General features: G+C 45.6%; 1 protein-coding gene across 6 annotated transcripts in view; it reads right to left on the reverse strand.

Moving 5' to 3' along the window:
* Positions 1 to 6488: 6488 nt before the first annotated feature.
* The window catches only part of CCDC180 (coiled-coil domain containing 180), a 62936-nt gene continuing 50349 nt past the window's right edge, over positions 6489 to 19075 (reverse strand). For 3 of the 6 annotated variants that reach the window (XM_059142216.1, XM_059142214.1, XM_059142218.1), the window contains exons 32-38: positions 18200 to 18341; positions 14317 to 14477; positions 13644 to 13781; positions 13011 to 13122; positions 11227 to 11332; positions 10314 to 10449; positions 6489 to 9907 (exon numbers count right to left, since the gene is read on the reverse strand). In XM_059142216.1, the coding sequence (XP_058998199.1) occupies positions 9776 to 9907; positions 10314 to 10449; positions 11227 to 11332; positions 13011 to 13122; positions 13644 to 13781; positions 14317 to 14477; positions 18200 to 18341 (927 nt within the window). In that variant the 3' untranslated portion in view covers positions 6489 to 9775. Of the gene's footprint in view, positions 9908 to 10313; positions 10450 to 11226; positions 11333 to 13010; positions 13123 to 13643; positions 13782 to 14316; positions 14478 to 18199; positions 18342 to 19075 lie in introns of those variants that run through there. The other 3 variants (XM_059142217.1, XM_059142219.1, XM_059142220.1) reach the window with 3 other exon arrangements.

Raw genomic sequence — 19075 nt, forward strand, 5'->3', positions numbered from 1 at the left:
ACTCCTTAATCTGTCCACAAAGGCCTCCAAGGTGAGTCAGCTGAAAGGGGCTAATCCCCAGAAGGGGCTGATCCCTAAAGCTGTAGAGGCCACAGAGCCATCGAACACTGGAAAACAGGGGATAACAAAAGCTTAAAGCCATATTGTGTATAGCAAGGTCATAGGACCCATGGGGGGAGGGTCTTGGCTTCTAAGAGGTGGCCTCTGCCCCTCTGGAACTGTGGTTCATTCACCCAGCCCAGCCTTGGACACAGCCTAGAAAGGAGGAGGACTCCAAGGGTCCAGGTGTTGAGTTGGCAGCAGCTAAACGGCCCAGATGTGGGCTAGGGCATGGAGAGAGGGTAACTGATACTCTGAACAAGGGTAACAACTACAGCATTATGGATTCTGTAATAGTTGATGAACAGACTGGTACGAAAATTATGCTGCAGTAGATGCTAGGGGTGAGGAAGGGAGGAGGCGATGAGAAAGAACCATGTAAGTATACAGGAGGCGCTCAGCATTGGTTAGCTGACCCTGAAATCAAAATTGCAGATGGTACTCAAAAAATGTGGGTTCAGGGCACCCGACAGGCTCCATCAGTAGAGCATGTGCCTCTTGACCTTGGAGTCATGAGTTAGAATCCAGTACTGGGTATAGAGGTTACATAAAAAATAAAATCTTAAAAAACTATGGGTTCAGATTTGAAGTAGTATTCTGGGAATATCACTGGCCCACTTAAATGTTTGACCTTGAGGGGCACCTGGCTGGCTCAGTCATTAAGCATCTGCCTTCAGCCCAGGTCACAATCCCAGGGTCCTGAGATTGAGCCCCACTGCATCAGGCTCCCTGCTTGGCGAGAAGCCTGCTTCTCCCTTTCCTACTCCCCCTGCTTGTGTTCTGTCTCTTGCTATGTCTCTCTCTGTCAAATAAATAAATATACAAAATAAATAAAGAAAAGTTTGATCTTGAATAAATCGAAGTCTTTTGTTGGATCGGGAGCCCTTTGGGCTCATTCTAACCTCAGATTTGCTTAAGTGGTAATGTTAAGCCAGTAAGTAGAAAAGGAGCCTTCCCTATGGGCTGTTTGGTGGTCAGTTCCCATTCACCTGTGGTTCTCCATGGGAGTACATCTACCTGCTGTTTTCCCAAGGGCACTTTGGACATTCACGAGGTTATTTTAGGTTGTCACAATGATGGGTGGGCACCTCCTGGGATTTAGCGGTCCAGGCTGCATGCTTGCTGTCCTGGTATATATGGAAGAGCTCCCTCATCTCCGAGAAGTTCCCTTTGTCCCAACCAACATGTGAATGTCTTGCCAGTCATTCATGTAGATAAAAAACCTTTGCTTTATGTATAAACACAAATAACTTTTTCATAGTTTAACCATAGAATGAATTTTCCAGGTTATTTTATCTTTGGATTTAATATCAGGAGAGTTAAAGGAGGGATTACAAAATATTCATTATAAAAGAAGATGGTGGGTCAGATAGGGCTTGAGTGCTGCTTCTAGAAATCCCCCAATAGCCAGTCCTACCCAAAGAGAAGCTGAGCAAGACATTCCTGTTTACTCCAACAGTCTTAGGGATGAATGCATGTATTTATATTTATTAGAATTCTGTATCACCCCACTCCCAAATTATCTGATTCTATCTAGTACTCACAACCAGCTGAGGAGATTAAAACCACTGTTTTGAGGGTTCTGCGTAGAGTTCATTTAGCCCATAAGTAGAATAGATGGCCTTCCTTCCAATTCTCTCTTCATCCCCTTGCACTTAGTCTTTTTCCATTTGAAACTGTGGTTCCTGCTCTCAGCAGCAATTTCCTTAACACAGGGTGTTTTATATTTGCAATTAGAACATTGTAATACCTGGAGACCAGTTGTTGGTTAAGAAAGGAGCTAGCAGGCTGTTGGCCAGAGTAAGACACTAGAGGAGATTTTCTCTAGGTAAGTGGTTCTTAATCTGAGAGCAACACAGTAGTCAACAGTGACATAGCATTTCCTTCCTTTGTGCAGTACATATTCCCAAAAAGGGGTTTGAAGGTTGATCATAGATAGGTAGAAAGATAGGGATATAGATATATTCCCTAATCATGATGATTGCAGTGTTCTAGTGCTTGGCACATATAGGCTTGTAATATTTACTCAGTGGATGGATAAATAAGGAAGGGTTTAAGTCCATCCTCTTTCTACAATGCTATGCTGCCTCTATGTGTACCTGATGAATGAAATAAGGGACTGAAGAAGTAAGCAAAGTAAAATGCATGAAAAGTATAAGGACAAAGTAAACTTTTTTCCTTTATCAAAATCTCTAAGGAAAGCTGTAGACCTATATAATAGAGGTTAACAAATAGCTTGCACCAAATCCAGGTACAAATTTATGGGCTGACAATTGTTCAGAAAGAGTCTTGATCTTTATTTTGCCATTCTATATCCTAGAATTTTTCCTTTCACATCTCCAGATGTTTCCAATCAATTCTTTTCTTCTCTACATCCTTTCCTTCCTGGGAAGGCACTGTGTTCACCTCCAATCCTAGTAGATCATGGGTGGTAAAGTAGAGGAGAGGCTGGAGGAGTGTGACCTGATACTTCTCCAGATGCTTGTTGACATCAACAGGCCTGTCAACTAGACAGACATCCTTTATGAACTATTTCAAAACATTGTTCCTCTGCATGGACCATTTCTGTATCAGTGAGGGACTTCCCCTTGTGTATGAGCCCTGTCTTTATTGGGCAGGTAGCTCTGAATATCTATCAAAATGCCATTTGGATCTAAAAACTCTCTCCCTAGAGTGTCCACTCATAAGCTTTGGTTTTACCTGTTGGCTAAAGAGAAAGAATGGAATCTTCCCTATAGAGGAGAGCTTGTTTGATATTTGGAGGCTGCTGTCACAACCTTCCTAATGTCTTCTCTTAATTAAATGTCACATTTACCTCCTCTAAGCAAGCATTACTTAATCAAATTTCTTCAAAATGGTACCCAGAACAAAGTCTTAAATTCCAGTTGGTCATTTCCTTGCAAATAAACAAGACCCATTTATAACTCAGATAATGTCCAGGTGTTTTCAATAACATAATTTGCAACTGTTTTGTCAGAATCTTTCCTTGGGGGTATTTGGAGCCTATACTGCTAAAGTTGAGAAAAGCATTGCTCTGGGTGATTCCAAGTCTCAATCCTGATCTTGTAATGTGTCTGGGAAGGTAAAAAGGTCTTTATTTGAAATTCCAGGATTTGTGGCTAGGGATTATGACAGGTTGCATAAACCCTATTGCTGGAAAGCTGGTTTTATAACTTGGGGGCAATGTTTACAACATCATCAGCAACCTACTTAGAACTGTGGTGCTGACAAGATAGGAGTGGAGTCTAGGCCAATGTTGTATAAACTGGTGTCCTTGGCTTATTGTTGGAGATCTGAGAGTTCTCAATAAGAGTGTAAAATATTTTCATTTTCATTTGGATGATTACCTAAATAAATACAACCACATTTTGCATCTTCTTTAGGACTACAACAAAGCATTGTCGTGCTCACAGATACTTATAAGATCTTTATAGGGAAACTATAACTCTTATGAAAGGGACCAAAGAATTGTTAAGTGTAGAGATATCCCATGTTCATGGATAGGAAGACCCAATATTATCAAGATGTCAGTTTTCCCCAACTTGATCTATATAGACAATGTAATCCTAATCAAAATCCCAGCAAGTAATTTTATGGACATTGACAAATTGATTTTATAGTTTACAAGGAAAGGTTAAAAAAAAAAAAAAAGATGACAAGACAGCTAGCACAGTATTGAAAGAGAAGAACAAAATTGGAGGACTGCATTACCAGACTTCAAGACTTATTATAAAGTAAAGCTACAATAATCAAGATAGTGTGGTATAAGGGTGCCTGGGTGGTTCAGTTGGTTAAGTGTCCAACTTGGTTTCAGCTCAGGTCAAGATCTCAGGGTCTTGAGATCAAGCCCCAGCATCTGAGTCCCTGCTCAGTGGGTATTCTGCTTCCCCTCTCCCTCTTACCCTCCCCTTGCTTGCACACACACATTATCTCTAAATTAAATAAATCTTTAGAAAGAATAGTGTGGTTTTAGATGAAAGAATAGACAAATACATCAGTGGAACAGAATAAAGAACCCAGAAATAGACCCTCACAAATATAGTCAATTGGTCTTTAACAAAGGATGAAAGGCAGTTCAATGGAGAAATGATAGATTTTTACAACAAATGGTTTTGGAACAACTGGACATCCACTTGCAAAAAAAATGAACCTTCATAAAGAACTTTCACAAAAATTAACTCAGAATGTTCTGATGTAGAATGTAAAACTATAAAACTCCTAAAAGATAACATAGGAGAAAATCTAGGTGACCTTAGATTTGTTAACAACTTTTTAGATAAAATATCAAAAGTTTGATCCATGAAAGAAAATGCTGATAAACTGAACTTAACTGAAATTAACACTACTCCTCTGCAAAAGACTGCTAAGAGAATGAAAAGACAAGCCACAGACCAGGAGAAAATATTTACAAAACACATTATCTGATAAAGGATTGATATCCAAAATACACAAGGAACTTTTCAAACTCAACAGGAAGAAAACAAAGAATTATTAAATTTAAAAATGAGCAAAAGATCTGAACAGACACCTCAGCAAAGAAGACATAAAGATGGCAAATAAGGATGTCCAAAACATACAAGGGATGCCTAAAATGCAACAATATCTCAATTGGTAAACAAAATCTCAGAAGCAAAATAAACTCTTTAATTCAGGAAAAGATACCTCCAGCAAATCACTAAAAAAATGGGCAATAAAAAAAGTATGGATAATAGATCTGAACAGATATCTCATCAAAGAAGACAAGCAGGGGCGCCTGGGTGGCTCAGTGGGTTAAGCCTCTGCTTTCGGCTCAGGTCTTGATCTCAGGGTCCTGGGATCGAGCCCCGCATCGGGCTCTCTGCTCAGCAGGGAGCCTGCTTCCCCCTCTCTCTCTGCTTGCCTCTCTGCCTACCTGTGATCTTTCTCTCTGTCAAATAAATAAAATCTTAAAAAAAAAAAAAGAAGACAAGCAGATGGCAATAGGCATATGGAAAGATGTTCAACATCATATATCATTAGGAAACTGCAAATTAAAGCTACAATGAGATACCACCAAACATCCTTTAGAAGGGCTAAATGAAAAATAAAAAGAAACAAACCAACAAAACCCTGATCAGACCAAATGCTGACAATGGTATGGCACAACATTCCTGCTGGGAATGCAAAATAGTACAACCACTTGGCAAGACAATTTTGCAGATTCTTAAAAAGCAAAACATAGTCCTACCTTATGATCCAGCAATCATGCTCCTAGGTATTTACCAAACAAGAGCTGAAAACACGTCTACACAGGGGCGCCTGGGTGGCTCAGTGGGTAAAGGCCTCTGCCTTCAACTTAGGTCATGATCCCAGGGTCCTGGGATCGAGTCCCACATTGGGCTCTCTGCTTGGCAGGGAGCCTGCTTCACTTCCTCTCTCTCTCTGCCTGCCTCTCTGCCTGCTTGTGATCTCTGTCAAATAAATAAAATCTTAAAAAAAAAAAAAAAAAAAAACCACATCTACACAAAAGCCTGCACACAAATATTCAACAATTATGAATAACTGCCCCAAATTGGAAGCCACTGAGAGATCCTTTAGTAAGTACATGGATAAACAAACTGTAGTACATCCAGATGATGGGTATTACTCAGCAATATAAAGAAATGAGCTACCCATGCACAAAAAGACATAGAGGAACTTTAAATACATATTGCTAAATGAAAAAAGTCAGTCTGAAAAGGCTACGTACTATATGGTTCCAACTCTTTGACATTCTGGAAAGGGCAAAACTCTAGCGAGGACAAAAAGTGTTTGGGGGAGAAAGAGAGGAAAGAAGAGGTTGAACATGGGATGTGAGCTTTGTACAACTCTTCTGCCTGATGCTCTAATGGTGGAGACATGCCACTCCACACTCATCAATTGTGTAGCAGGAAGAATGAGACCTACCATAAACTATGGACTTTAGTTGTAATAATGTACCAGTACTGGTCTGTAAGCTTTAACAAATGAACTACTCTATTACAAGATGTTAAAAATAGAGTAAACTGTGGGGGAAGGGAGTGAGATAAACAGAATTTGGTGCTACTTGCTCAATTTTTCTATAAACCTAAAACTGCTCTAAAATATGAGGCCTGTTAAGTGCTAAAAAGTGAGACAACATTCGAGAAACAAACATAGTACAGAAACTCAATTGTAGCTTATCTACTTTTATTATTAAGTCACTGCAACTATTTATATTAGGATCCTTTTTTTACATAAATTGATTTTTGGTCCAGATCATAATTTGCTGACTACAGAGTCTGCTATTATAAATTTTAGGGGATTATTATTTCTATCAAGTCATTTTTCTGGGGTCAAGTTATGCCTATCAAAATGTTTTTCAAATATATTTTTCCTCTATTAATTTTTAGTCAATGAGCTTCACCATGAGCGATGTTAACCACTGTTAGTTTTATTTTGTGTGTATTATTTTTACTAGTATATTCACTGTGGCGTTCAACATGGTGGGGTCAACAGATTCTATTTGATATACAGAGATATAATTTTGACTCAGCATTTCAGGAACATGTTGCTTGCTTAAAAGACTTCACAGCCTGACCTCTACCCACCCCATTTATGAAATAGAGAAGGGTTTGCTCAGATCTTCCTGTAAGGGACAAGCAGATGAAGGCCGACACAGTAGTTCCCATCATTCTGTTGGAAGCCCAAAGCAGAGGTCCTGCTCATATGCTGTGGTTTAGAGCAGAGACACTGCTCTCTCTGTGAACCAGTGAACATGAAGGAAAGAGAGGCTGCAGACGCCCTACCCACCTGAAAAGAACCCCCTCTCCTGTTCTTCATCTTGGAGTTCTGGGTAGCAAAGAGTGCTGGTAGTTTCCACAGTTTTCATTTCCCCTTTGCTTAAAGACAGTTTTAATTTGGGCAGCAATTCGACAAATGAAAAAATTAAAGTGCCTAACCTCTGTGGCAGCTGAGTCAAGTGACCAAAGTTCAGGCCAATGACATGTGATCAGAGTGGGGTGTGGGACTTCGGGGAGTCTGGCCAGATGGCCCAGACACAGCTGGCAGGGCCTCTTTTGCCCTCCTCCTTTCCTCCTGCTGCCGTCTCAAGTGCCGTCTCTCAGGCCTGGTGGCTGGTCTAGGCTGGAGCTCCAGCAGCCAGCCACCCTGGGCCAGGGACAGACTGGACGATGGAAGCCACAAGCTAAGATGCTGGAGGATAGATGACATGGGGTCTTCCCTGACAAGCTGTCCAGGATCAGTAAGGACTGCCCGCCCGTTAGAGTTTTTTTGGGGGGGTGGGGGGATTCGTTTTCGTTTTTGTTTTCTTTTATTAACAAATGTCCTCCACTGCAGGGGATGTGGGAAAGTTTCATGAATACAGAGAAGGGGGTTACCGAGGACAGCCCGTCTCCCTGAACATAAGTAATTTTCTCTGGTTATTTTGAGTAAGTCACAAATAAGTCAGTGTCATTGTCCAGTTGCCGGGGGTGGGGGTCACTGGAGTTGTCGCATAACAGAAAAAGAGTTCTTTTATATAAGAAAGATCTAAATCTCTCGTTTATGCCACATTACTTTGGGTTTTCTGCTATATATAGGCAAATCCAAGCCTAACCAAAATATGAGTTTGGCTATTGAATCACTGTGTGATTTTGGACAAGACAGGTCCCTTCTCTGGGGACAGTCCCCTGAGCATACTGGCAGAGACAGGTTTGGAGGCAGCTCGCATGATTCTGAGACTTGGGGTGCTTTTGCCTGCCCAACATCTACATCCTCATCTATTGGGAACAGTAGTACATCAGCATTTCTTTGAGGAACTGCCCCTTCCCCACCCTCCGTCCTAGTTAAAGTGATACCCCTGCATGGGTCTGGGGGAGAACTTGTGACCCAGGTTTCAGCAGCTGTGGGGTGCACAGAAATGGTTGCAGGAGAACAACCTCACGTGTACATGCGTACACATCAGTTTGAGGGCTCATGTGTATGCACTCTTCTTGGGTCTTACCCAGGGCCCCTTGTGTGTGCCTGGCTATGGGCACACAGACTGGCTGCCATGCCCTGGTTTCTTTTCTGTACCCATGCTACTCCACCCTGACACCCTCAACCTGTTTTGGTGGAGCCTGACCTCACCGAACACCCACTTACGTGGTTCTGTATCTGGTTTCTCATTACACAATTAGGAAACTGAGGCCAGGAGTGTGTCAGGGACTGGTCTGGGGCTTAGGAGGTGGGCAGAGTCTAAAGGAAAAGGAAAAGATTTAGGCCAGGGCTCAACACCTCCCTTTGGGGTTTACTTGATGCTGAGAGCCTCTAAGATCCTAGGGAGACCCCTGTCTACCCCCTTCTCCATATAAGGTCATTTTCCTCTCCACATCCTCACTTGGACACTTGTGCCTACACTCACTCACACTGACTTCTCAGGTGGGGATCATGGACGTGTGGCTAAGGAAGAGTAGACACAGGGGAACTTACAAGAGGGAGAGTTAGAAAGAGACTGAGGCAGCTCTGTCCTGGGGCAGTGGCATGCATTTTCCTAACTACCTGCTCTATGGGGAATCCCTAAGGTCCCAAGGGTAGACTTGAGGGGAGAGGACTGGAGCCTTGCAGTCCACCTCTGCAGGCACCTGGAGCTACAGTGAGCCCATAGCCCCTAGTGCGGACCATGGTTATAGGAGAACAGGTCAGGAGACAGGTCAGCAGCAGGCCAGAGGACAGGTGATGCAGGGTGGGGGACAGGTGAGGAGGGCAGAATGTGCCTGCTGTGGAAGGTGGAAGGGCTGGGAGTGAGGCTAAGTCTCCTTCCAGGCTCCCCTTCCCCATGCTTCTTGGGATCATCTCCAAAACAATCGACTTGTCCCCAAGTCCTCGCCCACGTTTGGGAAACCAAAAATCATGCTGAAGTTCTATGCTGGTTGTGTGCCTTTAGTTGGTTGTCTCCACCTTCTGGATTTGCGTTTCAACACCTGTAAAGCAGGGACAAAAGCCCCCCTCATCAAGTCATTAAAAGAGGTTAAACATGGGAAAATCCAAACTGATGCCAAGTCCAAACACAAACCAGGTAAAAGAAACAGGAGTTGACAAAATCAAGGAAGGAATGTAGGCAGCCTGTCCATCCGCCACAGAGAGCTACTGACCAATGAGACTTGGCATGTTTAGGCCACCTAATCCAGGAAGATAAAATCAGCAAGGAAGATGGTACGATGTAGGCTTCTAGAGAGAAGGATCTGAGCCTCACAAGGTTAAAGAGGCCCCAGGAAAATTAAGAAGGCCTGGGAGGTTTTCCTCAAAATGCTCTAATTTGGTCAGGCAAATTGCCAGACAGATACCCAATCAAGACTGGATCACTTCTTTGCTGGATGCATGGTCGCAATTATTTTACACTGTGAAATGTAAAATGTATTCGTGCTCATACATTTTAATTATTGCGTTTTCCAAGCTGAAGTGCCAAGCATGCCTATTGGAATTACATCCTCTGACATGCTGGTCTTTCTTTTAAACGGCCCACGCCTGTGACCCACCATCCCCGCTAACCACGTGGAACTCCCCTTTTCCCTCCGTCCTCCTCCTTGGAAGTGACCTCCACAAGGACAGAGACCACACCATGTCCTGGTCACTGATGGAGCTACAGAGTTGGGTATAGAGCAGGGATGGATGGATGGATGGACAGACAGAGAGAGAAGTCCAGTAAAAATGAGCCTTTACGTGGGGTAGGTTGAGGGTATCACAAGTACAGGCCCTGGATGGTAAGCACGGAGCGCTTCCAGCAGTCCTTCCAGCTCTGAGCCTCCTTCACCTGCAACATGCTGTCCTCCTGGATCTTCTTCAACTCCTTTTCAAATAGTGTTAGATATTTCTAGGAGCAAAGCATCAGGAAGAGGCCAGATGAGGAGGGTCTTCTGGACAGCTGCCCACTGCTCCCGTGGCCTCTGTCCCCTCGCTCTCACTCAACCGTTCCTCTGGAAGGTCCTCCTTCACCCCCCAGTCTGAGTGGGATGTCCCTCAGCACTGGGGCTCAAGCCATCAAACCCACGCTGTCACTGGGACTGGACACAACCTGCAGATCTCAGCCTCGGGCTTGAGAACATTAACCATCTGGAGTGTTGACACCATGCTCTGGGCCACCCTGACATGGGTCATCTGCTCCATGGGCCAAAGCTCCGGGAACCCTGTGACAGGAAGCTCCCTTCTTCCCAAGGCAGCCAAAGAGCTGCCCTGCGCTCCCTGGGTCCCGCCTGGCCCCACGTGGTCTCTCCACTCACCAGGTAGACGGCATCTCGGGCTTCCACAGCTGCCAGGTGACCCAGGGTCGTTTTGGTGGTGGTGATGCATGATGTTTTCCGGAGGAGAATATTATTTTGGATGGTGACTTCAGTGGGTTTGATTCCTGGCCACTTCCTGCAAATAAACACGCATGGTGAAGTCGGACAGGCTTGTCCTCACCATCGTTCACAGCGCACCCTCCAATCCTGGTGGAAGAGCCTAGCAGATCTTTTTTTTTTTTTAAACATCGTGTCTGAAATATTTTCATTAAAAGGAAAACCTTACTGAGCATTTAACATTATGCTTCTTCAAATTCTTTCTCATACTTTCACACTGTTTAAATCCGTCTGCATGGACGGTCTTGGGTTCTGCGCAGGGCGGGAGCAACGCCATACCATTGGTTGGCTCCCTTTACCAGGCCTGTTTCCTCAGCAGGGGGCTGGCCAGGTGGCAGGCACCCATTCCTGGCCCATTTTTCCTACTGGGCTGAGCACTGGGTCACTGCCTAACTGTCTGACTTCTTCCAGAGCCACATTCTTGGGGCCCAGGGAATAAGCACTTTGACAACTCCCATGCAGGGGTTCATGGGGCCACCTAGCACCTCGAGAATGTGCCCCATACTGGGATGGGCCTCCCTTTCTTTGCAGGCCCCCACTTTGTGTGTCCTTAGCAGGGAAACTAATAACTGCTGAGCTTTTGCTATGTGCCAGAGGCATTCTAAGAAAGATCTCATTGAACTTTCTCTTTGAAATACCATGGAAGGTGGGCTGCCATGCCCATTTCACAGGAGAGGAAACTGAGGCTTAGAACATAATGCTTTTCCAAAGCTTCCAGGCTCCTAACCATCCCACTGCCCCGTGCGCCAGCAAACACCGCCCCGGGTGAGTATTCCTCAATGCTCTCGGCTCTTACCTGCTCCCCCGTTCAATCAGGGGCTTCTCACTTTCTTCCTTCAGGGAAAGTCTAGCAAGTTTCCTCCGTATGAGGATTGATGCTTTCTGTCTGGGGGACTCCATCCCTGGCAGGCAAAAGAGAGGTTATGACCATGGCCTCACACGTAGGCTGAGATCAAGAGGATTTCCCCCTGACCTTACGTTTGGAGGGATGAGGGCTTCCTCCCCTCCTTCCCACTTGGAGTCTCCAGGGGGTCACTGAGCCTGGTCCCACAGAGAAGCTGAGGGCACCAGATCTGTAGCCCTGGGGTGGAGGCGGGCAGCCAGCAGCGGCGGGCAGGGGTCCTGGCTGAGTGACAGGAAGTATAGTTTAGGTGCCCTTCCCAGCTCCAAAGCCCAGGACACCATGCTCTGACCTTCACACAGCTCCCATGAGCCTCCAGATAAGTTTTAGTTCTTACTAGCGCAAATGGGTTCTGATGGAAGAACTACCCCTGGGGCAAAAATATTCAAATCATCTCTCTGATGTCTGGCTCGCTGACCTGTCCTTTGATATGCTTTCCTGAGAGGGCCGCACCAGTGGTATGAAAGCCAGCAGGCAGGGGCAGCCCCAATCTCCCAGGGAAGGAGCCTGACTTACAGCAGGAAAGGCCTCCCTGAGGCAGATACAGGGCATCTCCCCAGCACCCCGGTTCCTTCCAAGGTACCGAGAGTGTCTTCGCTGCTGGCTGGTCTGCCCGTTCTCCCTCATCTCTAGTGCCTCTCTGCAGGCCCCGCTTCCCACACAGGGCTCACACTGGACGGAGAGACTGCCAGTATGGGAACGTGCCCAGTGCCTCAACATGCATATATATGTTGATCCCAAAAGTCTACTTCTAGGAACCTAGAGCCCCAGAATAGAGATATAAGGATGCAGATGCTCCCTTCAGCACAAGCACAGGAGTGAAAAACTGGAAATGGCCCCATGTTTAACAGCAAGGGACTAAGTAATAAAGTAGAATGCACAGTAAGAGAAACTGCTCAAGAAGATAACCTACTGGCTTGGCCAATGACCACTTGAGGGTGAATTAAGTTATAAAAGAGCACATACTCTGTAATCTGCCCCACACAGACACACACGCTCAGGCCTGTGCCCCAAAGGAAAGGCCTGGAGGATGGACAGCCGACAGAAATGGCACTTCGTTCTGGGTGGAAAGACTGTGTTCTTTCCTTTACTTCCTTTGTAACTGATATTGAGTTCTTAATTTTACTATAAAAATGTATTGTCCTTGGAAAACAAGCTTTTTAAAATAAAAATATTTTAATTACTTGCTAAGTTAGTGATAGATGGATAACATTTAATACATGATTCACAACTTTATATATAGTAGCTTGCTAAAATATCTGTCCAGTTTGTGGTTTGTCTTTCAATTTCTTGACATTTTTCTTTGTTTTTTTTTTTTTTTTTTTGGCCACAGAAGAGTGCCTTTGGAGGCCGTTAATGGCTTCTGGCTCTCCTCCCAAACTTAGGAAAGCTTCCCCTACCCCAAGATTATGAAAATATTTACTATTAGGGTTTTTTTTTTTACATATAATTTTTGACCCATTTGGGGATTTGCTTTTTTAATTTAAACAACAACACTACTTTACTTTTTTTTTTTTTAACACTTTACTTTTAATGAAAACAAAAATCCATCAATCCTCTCAGTGGAAAGTCTGTTTTCATTCTGGTGGAATGGGGGTAAAAGCAGATGGCTCTGGCCCATCACCCTCCACCTCACCAACCCCCTGGGGCCCAGGCATAAGGCCAGCGGCATGACTTACTTGCAACCCGGACATCATCGATGGTGACCACTTCATCCAACTGCAGCAAGAACTTCTCGGTGAAGGAGGCCAAGTTGGCTATGAAATGCCGGCCGTACCTCCTGGTGAATTCCTGGGGAAAACATGGGCATCCTGGTGTTGCAGGGAGAGGAGCCTGCCTCCAAAGGCAGGCCAAGGGAGGACTTGGGGAGACAGCAGGTGAGACAGCAGGTGAGACAAGACCAAAGCCATGTGTCGGCTATGTCCAAGGTAAGTGGCATCTGGTCCTCAGCCAAGAGGCCTCTCCCAAGAGCTGACTGGGCTTGAAAATAGGAAGCGATTCATTAGTGGCCAAGGGATGACCACAAGCAATTCACTAAAGAGATATAAATAGACATGGATCTCGAAAAAAGAAGTTCTCATTAGTAATTTTATAGTTAACGAACTGAGAAATCAAAAGACACACGTGAGACCCGTCAATAATGATGAGCTAGCCCATAACACATGCTGACTTTCATGCCCGTCTTCAGCCAGGGTGCCAGCTAGGCGCCGTGCTCAGCGCTGTCGCTGGACTGTCACTGGGGCAGGGACGGGATCTCTCTGGGGCGGTGCTGCCCTTATCACCCCGACCTGGGGGTTCATGGCACCACTGACCTCAAGCTTTTCCCTGGTTGTCATGATCGCGGTGTCTAAGTCATTCTGCCTTTTCTCTTCCACTTGACACAGAGACTCCATTTCTTGGAAATGTGCGGGATGTCCAAGATTTAGATGGAGCTTCTGGGCATTTTCATCCTTCAACCAAATAATCCAGAAATCAGTGGGGGTTTTGACCTGGTTTCTAGGTCCGGAACAAAAGGTCATTGGCCCATGTCCTCTGCTAATAAAGGCCAGGGCCAGAATGATGTGTGCTCCAACTCGGGTGTGTGAAGGGCCATGGAAGGGCAGAGGAGAGGCAGAGAAGGCCAGATGGGGGCATGGTTGGAGCTGACGCTGAGAGCTAGGGAATGGGAGAGCTGAGCAGCTGCCTCAGCACAACCAGGGCCTTAGTCCAATAAAACTGATGGCATCCATGTCCCATGCCTCTAAGGACCAGGTAGCCCATCACTGCTGATGTCAATGACACACTCCCACAGAAACAGCAAACCCACCCAGTAAATAAAAAAATAAGTTTATTGAACACCTTCTATGAAGAAGACATTTCTCCAATGCCCTATTCTTCTGCCCTCAGAGCCAATCAGTCAACCCCACCCTACCCAGTTCTGCCTCCATTTCTGAGCTCTCAGGGCCCTTGGTCCTAGAGAGGAAGGGCTGGGCTGGGGGACCCCACCTTCCCTTTCTCCAGCTTCTCCTGATAATTCCAGAACTGTCCCCGGATCTCTTCGGCAGAGACACAGAATCTTTTCCAGTGGTTTTCCTTGAAGTTCTCCATCACCAGCCAGCACACCTGGGGCAGGAGCTCCTCAAATCTCCTCATCTGGGCCCGTAATTCTATAAGAATTGGAGGTGGGGGATCAAGGGAGGGGACAGGAAAAGGCAGGTGCTGAAGTGGTCACTCTCACAAAATCCCAAAGCAATGTTCCAAAGAGAAAGACGGGGTCTACCACCTGGCAACAGCTACCTCATCAGGAGGGGTGGGGGCAAGGTCAGAGCAGTGTGGAAAACACTGGATTAAGCAAGTTCAAAGGATTTCTCTTCACCACTTGGCAGGACTTCCCAGCTCATGAAAAGTGCAGCCACTCTTGAAGAGTCTTTCTTATCCCTTCAAAGACAGCCTTGACTCCAGTCCCCTTCTGTCCCTCTGGACCCCTAAGTAGCTCTACGTTAGATCTACCTTCTCATACCATATCCCTTTGCCTGTCTCCCAGACTGTCATCTCTTTGTTTTTCTGCTTTGTATTTTGGATGTTTTCTTTGATAGTAAAGCCATTCATAATTTTAAAACTTCATCTATTTATTTCTCCAATTTAGAAGTTCTATATGGTTCTCTTTCCTATCTACTTGGTCATTTTAATAGCTTCTCACTCCTTACTCATTAATTAATTAATTCTAATAATTAACTCTAATTAATTCTAATAAATACATGATTTTATATTCAGGTCTGATATGTTCAATACTGATCTCATTCTGTGACTCACACTTAAGGGGCCCCTTTCTTGTGTGTGTGCATGTGTGTGTGTGTGTGTGCATGTGTGTGTTGTCTGTTATCTTACTGTGAGTTTTTATTCTGGACATTTGATTTGTGAGAATCCTTAAAGGTCTTAACTGAAGGCAGGCTTTTTCTAGAAAGGATGTGTAGTTGTCTCCACCAGGTAAGCATCTGGGCACCACTAACACAAGCTCATTTTGAGCTATATTATCCAATGGAAGTCTTTTGGATGATCCACAAAAACAAAGTCAAATTCAAGTACAAAAACTATTTTATAGCTATGGATTTTTTTAAAAGATTTTATTTATTTGCCAGAGAGAGAGAGCACAAGCAGGGGTGAGGGACAGGGGGAGAAGCAGACTCTCTGTTGAGCAGGAGCCCATCACAGGACTTGATCCCAGATCATGACCTGAGGCAGAGGCAGCCACTTAACACTTAACCCAGGCATCCCAATAGCTATGGATTCATTGGAGTTTTCCTTCTGCTTTACCCCGTAGCAGAGTTTCTAATAAGAATGTTTCTTTCTAGGGGTGCCTAGGTGGCTCAGTGGGTTGGGGCCTCTGCCTTCGGCTTGGTTCATGGTCTCAGGGTCCTGGGATCCAGCCCCTCATCAGGCTCTCTGCTCAGCAGGGAGCCTGCTTCCCCCTCTCTCTCTACCTGCCTCTCTGCCTACTTGTGATCTCTGTCTGTCAAATAAATAAATAAATAAATCTTAAAAAAAAAAAAAAAAAAGACTGTTTCTTTCTAGTCACTGGTGGTGGTAGTGGTGTGGAAATGGGGAGGGGGGCTTGGTTTCTGTCTCATTTGCCCTACTCTGCAGCTGGAGCCCTTTGGGGTCCCAGTTTTCTGTGGCTTGTGTCCTTCCAGACTTTCTCCCTTGGGTGGTCTGGGGCTGTGTCTCTTCTTCCCAAGGCCCTGGAGACTCACGAAATTAAAGATGCAAGTTCACCTGGGAGTCAGCAAAGGCCTTTGGGCAATGTGTTGCTATTAAATTTGTCTCTTGGAGTTCCTATTGTCACCCAATTTAGGGGCCTTGTGAGTTTCTTACTTTATCACTAGTTCACTAAGACATTTAAAAGACTTTATCACAGGATGTCTGGGTGGCTCAGCTGGTTAAGCAGCTGCCTTCAGCTCAGGTCATGATCCTGGAGTCCCAGGATTGAGTCCCACACCGTGCTTCCTCCTCAGCAGGGAATCTGATTCTCTAGCTGACCTCTCTCATGTTCTCTCTCTCATAAATAAATAATTAATCTTTAATAAAAAATACTTTATCACAAAAATATTACATCCAATACTTCCAAATGTTTTCAGTGGGAACGTCAGTCAGGATACTGGACTCCCATGCTTTGGGAAATGGAAGTCACCATTTAATGGGAACTGTGACTCCTGCAGAGAAGACATAATCTGCAGCATTTCCCAAACCCATTTGACCAGAACCTTTTGTTTGAGGATGGTCATAGAGGCTAGGATCCTGGAGTTCATGTGGGGAAATTCTTTTTTTTTTTTTTTAAAGATTTTATTTATTTATTTGACAGAGAGAAATCACAAGTAGATGGAGAGGCAGGCAGAGAGAGAAAGAGGGAAGCAAGCTCCCTGCTGAGCAGAGAGCCCGATGCAGGACTCGATCCCAGGACCCTGAGATCATGACCTGAGCCGAAGTCAGCGGCTTAACCCACTGAGCCACCCAGGCGCCCATGTGGGGAAATTCTGAGCCAGAGAAACAGTTTGAGATCCAGTCGCTGTACTGTAACAGCAGTGAGACCCACACGGCTGATTTTCCCTGGATGTGGCGGGTCTCTGCGGCAGTGAGTGTTGTCCTAATCTCTGGTGTACAGATAAGGAAACTGAGGTTCACAGAATTGAGGGGACTTAATCAAGGTCACAAGGCAGGGAGATGACAGTGCTGGGTCTGATCCGAGTTCTGGGTGTCCCCTTATCCTCTTCCTCCTCTACCAATAAGCATGCTTGTGAGGGGCCCTCAGGTTTCCTGCCTTAGAAGCAGGAAGAATTAGGGCTTAAAAGAGCATACAACAGACATGGCTATAGATAAAGCTGTGGAGGAACGTGGAGAGATGACAAAGGTAGGCACTGGGTGTGTTTTCACAGCTTCTTTCAAGTCATTACAATAAACGTGAACAGACAACGTGTTCTACCTGACTGTTTTTGTGCTCTCCAGGAGGCTGTGTCTGTTGGGGTCATCAGAGCCCAGCACAGGCCAGGCATCCAGTAGAACACTTAAACAACCAACCATGGAAAGTTTTCTTCAAATGGTCGAATACAGAGTTGCCGCGGGGCCCAGCTGTTCCACTCCTTGTTATATATATCCAAGAGCAGTGAAAACATACGTCCACATGAAATGCATGTGCGAATGCATGTGGCAGCATTATTCACAGTGGCCAAAGGTGGAAACCACCAGATGAATGGATAAACGAACCATGGTATGTGCACACAATGGAATAAGAATTGGCCATAAAGAGGAATGAAATAGTGCCACTTGTTACAGCATGAGTGAGCCTTGAAAACATTACAGAAAATGAAAGAAGCCAGCCAGAAAAGACCACACGGTACATGGTTCCATTCATATGCAAGCCTGGATTAGGAAAATCTATAGAGGGAGAAAGCTGCTGAGCAGTGCTGAGGGCTGCAGTAGTGATGGAGGGACAGGGGTTCTGAAACTGGCAGTGGTGATGGTTGTCTGACTCTGTGAGTCTCCTAAAATCCACTGGCTTGTACTTTACATGGGCGAACGGGATGGCATGTGAGTATCTCAGTAAAGCTCTCAAAGTCATCTGTGCAATGAACAAAGCATTCTTAGTGATGTCCATCACCAGATTTCTCAAGAAACGTGATTTTTTTTTTTCAGCATTGCTTTTCCTCCCAATTCAATCCGATCAACACTTTGACCTCACCCTAAGAGGATGGCTCTTCACAGTGAGCCTCCCATGCCTCCCCTGGTAACCTCCAGGTCAAGAAGGCTTCCTGCGGGCTCTGAGGCCCAGGCTCCCCTCAGATAGTGGCACGTGCCATGCCCCTGACCTGCCCACCTGCCTGTCACCTGCACCCACCTAGGAGGCAGGAGTTATGGTACTCGTCTGTCTGCATGTGGTACTCCAGGATCTTCTTGCAGATGTTCTCGGCGCACTGGTCAAAGTTTTCATACATGCAGTCAGGCCTGGTGATGGCACGCTTCTCTCTCCGATAGAACTCCTGCAGGAGAGGCTGACCGTCACCACGGGGCTCCAGAGCATCTCCACGCTCCTATGATCTCCACCCTGTCCTCCACGCCGCCTAGCTCTTTCTCCTGATGGCACCCCTGCCAGTCACACTCCTCCTACCCAATCGCCCTTTTCATCACTGTCATTATCCCAGATGCAATGCACACATGACCGAATGGCAAAACTCTCTTTGTCCTTCAAGACCCAAATGGAATCTTATTTCAATGATCAGGTCGAAAGCTTTCTATGATGCTTTTTCTGAAGTGCCAAGCTGGGTACTAGGCCGAGCACCACCAATATGGAAGACTCAGAGCCCCAGTTCTGAAGGATTTGCAGCCCAGTGGGAGGCTGACGGGAACATGCACAGACACCCACGTGTGGGGTGTGCTGGAACTGGGCACTGGGTAGCTCCCATTGGACGTCCCCCCAGAGTGCCTGCTCCAGCAGCCCCACCCGTGGGGCCATCATGCCTGTCGCCCATCTGTGGGACACTGGCCTCTCAGGGACAGAGACTGGGCTTGCTGTTCTTGGCCCACTCAGTATCTGACACACAGTGTCTGGGAAAAGTCTGGTGGATCAATAAATAGATAAATTATTAAATGAGGTTTAATTCTTAGGAAAACACAGGAGGTGACATGAAGGTGGGTAGCTGTGGGTGTGGGAGCTGGAATCCCCTTTCTCAATTTCACCCACAAGGCCATTATCAGCAGAACAAAAGAGGCAGAG

The sequence above is a fragment of the Mustela lutreola genome, chromosome 12, assembly GCF_030435805.1.
Source record: "Mustela lutreola isolate mMusLut2 chromosome 12, mMusLut2.pri, whole genome shotgun sequence".
Lineage (NCBI taxonomy): Eukaryota > Metazoa > Chordata > Mammalia > Carnivora > Mustelidae > Mustela > Mustela lutreola.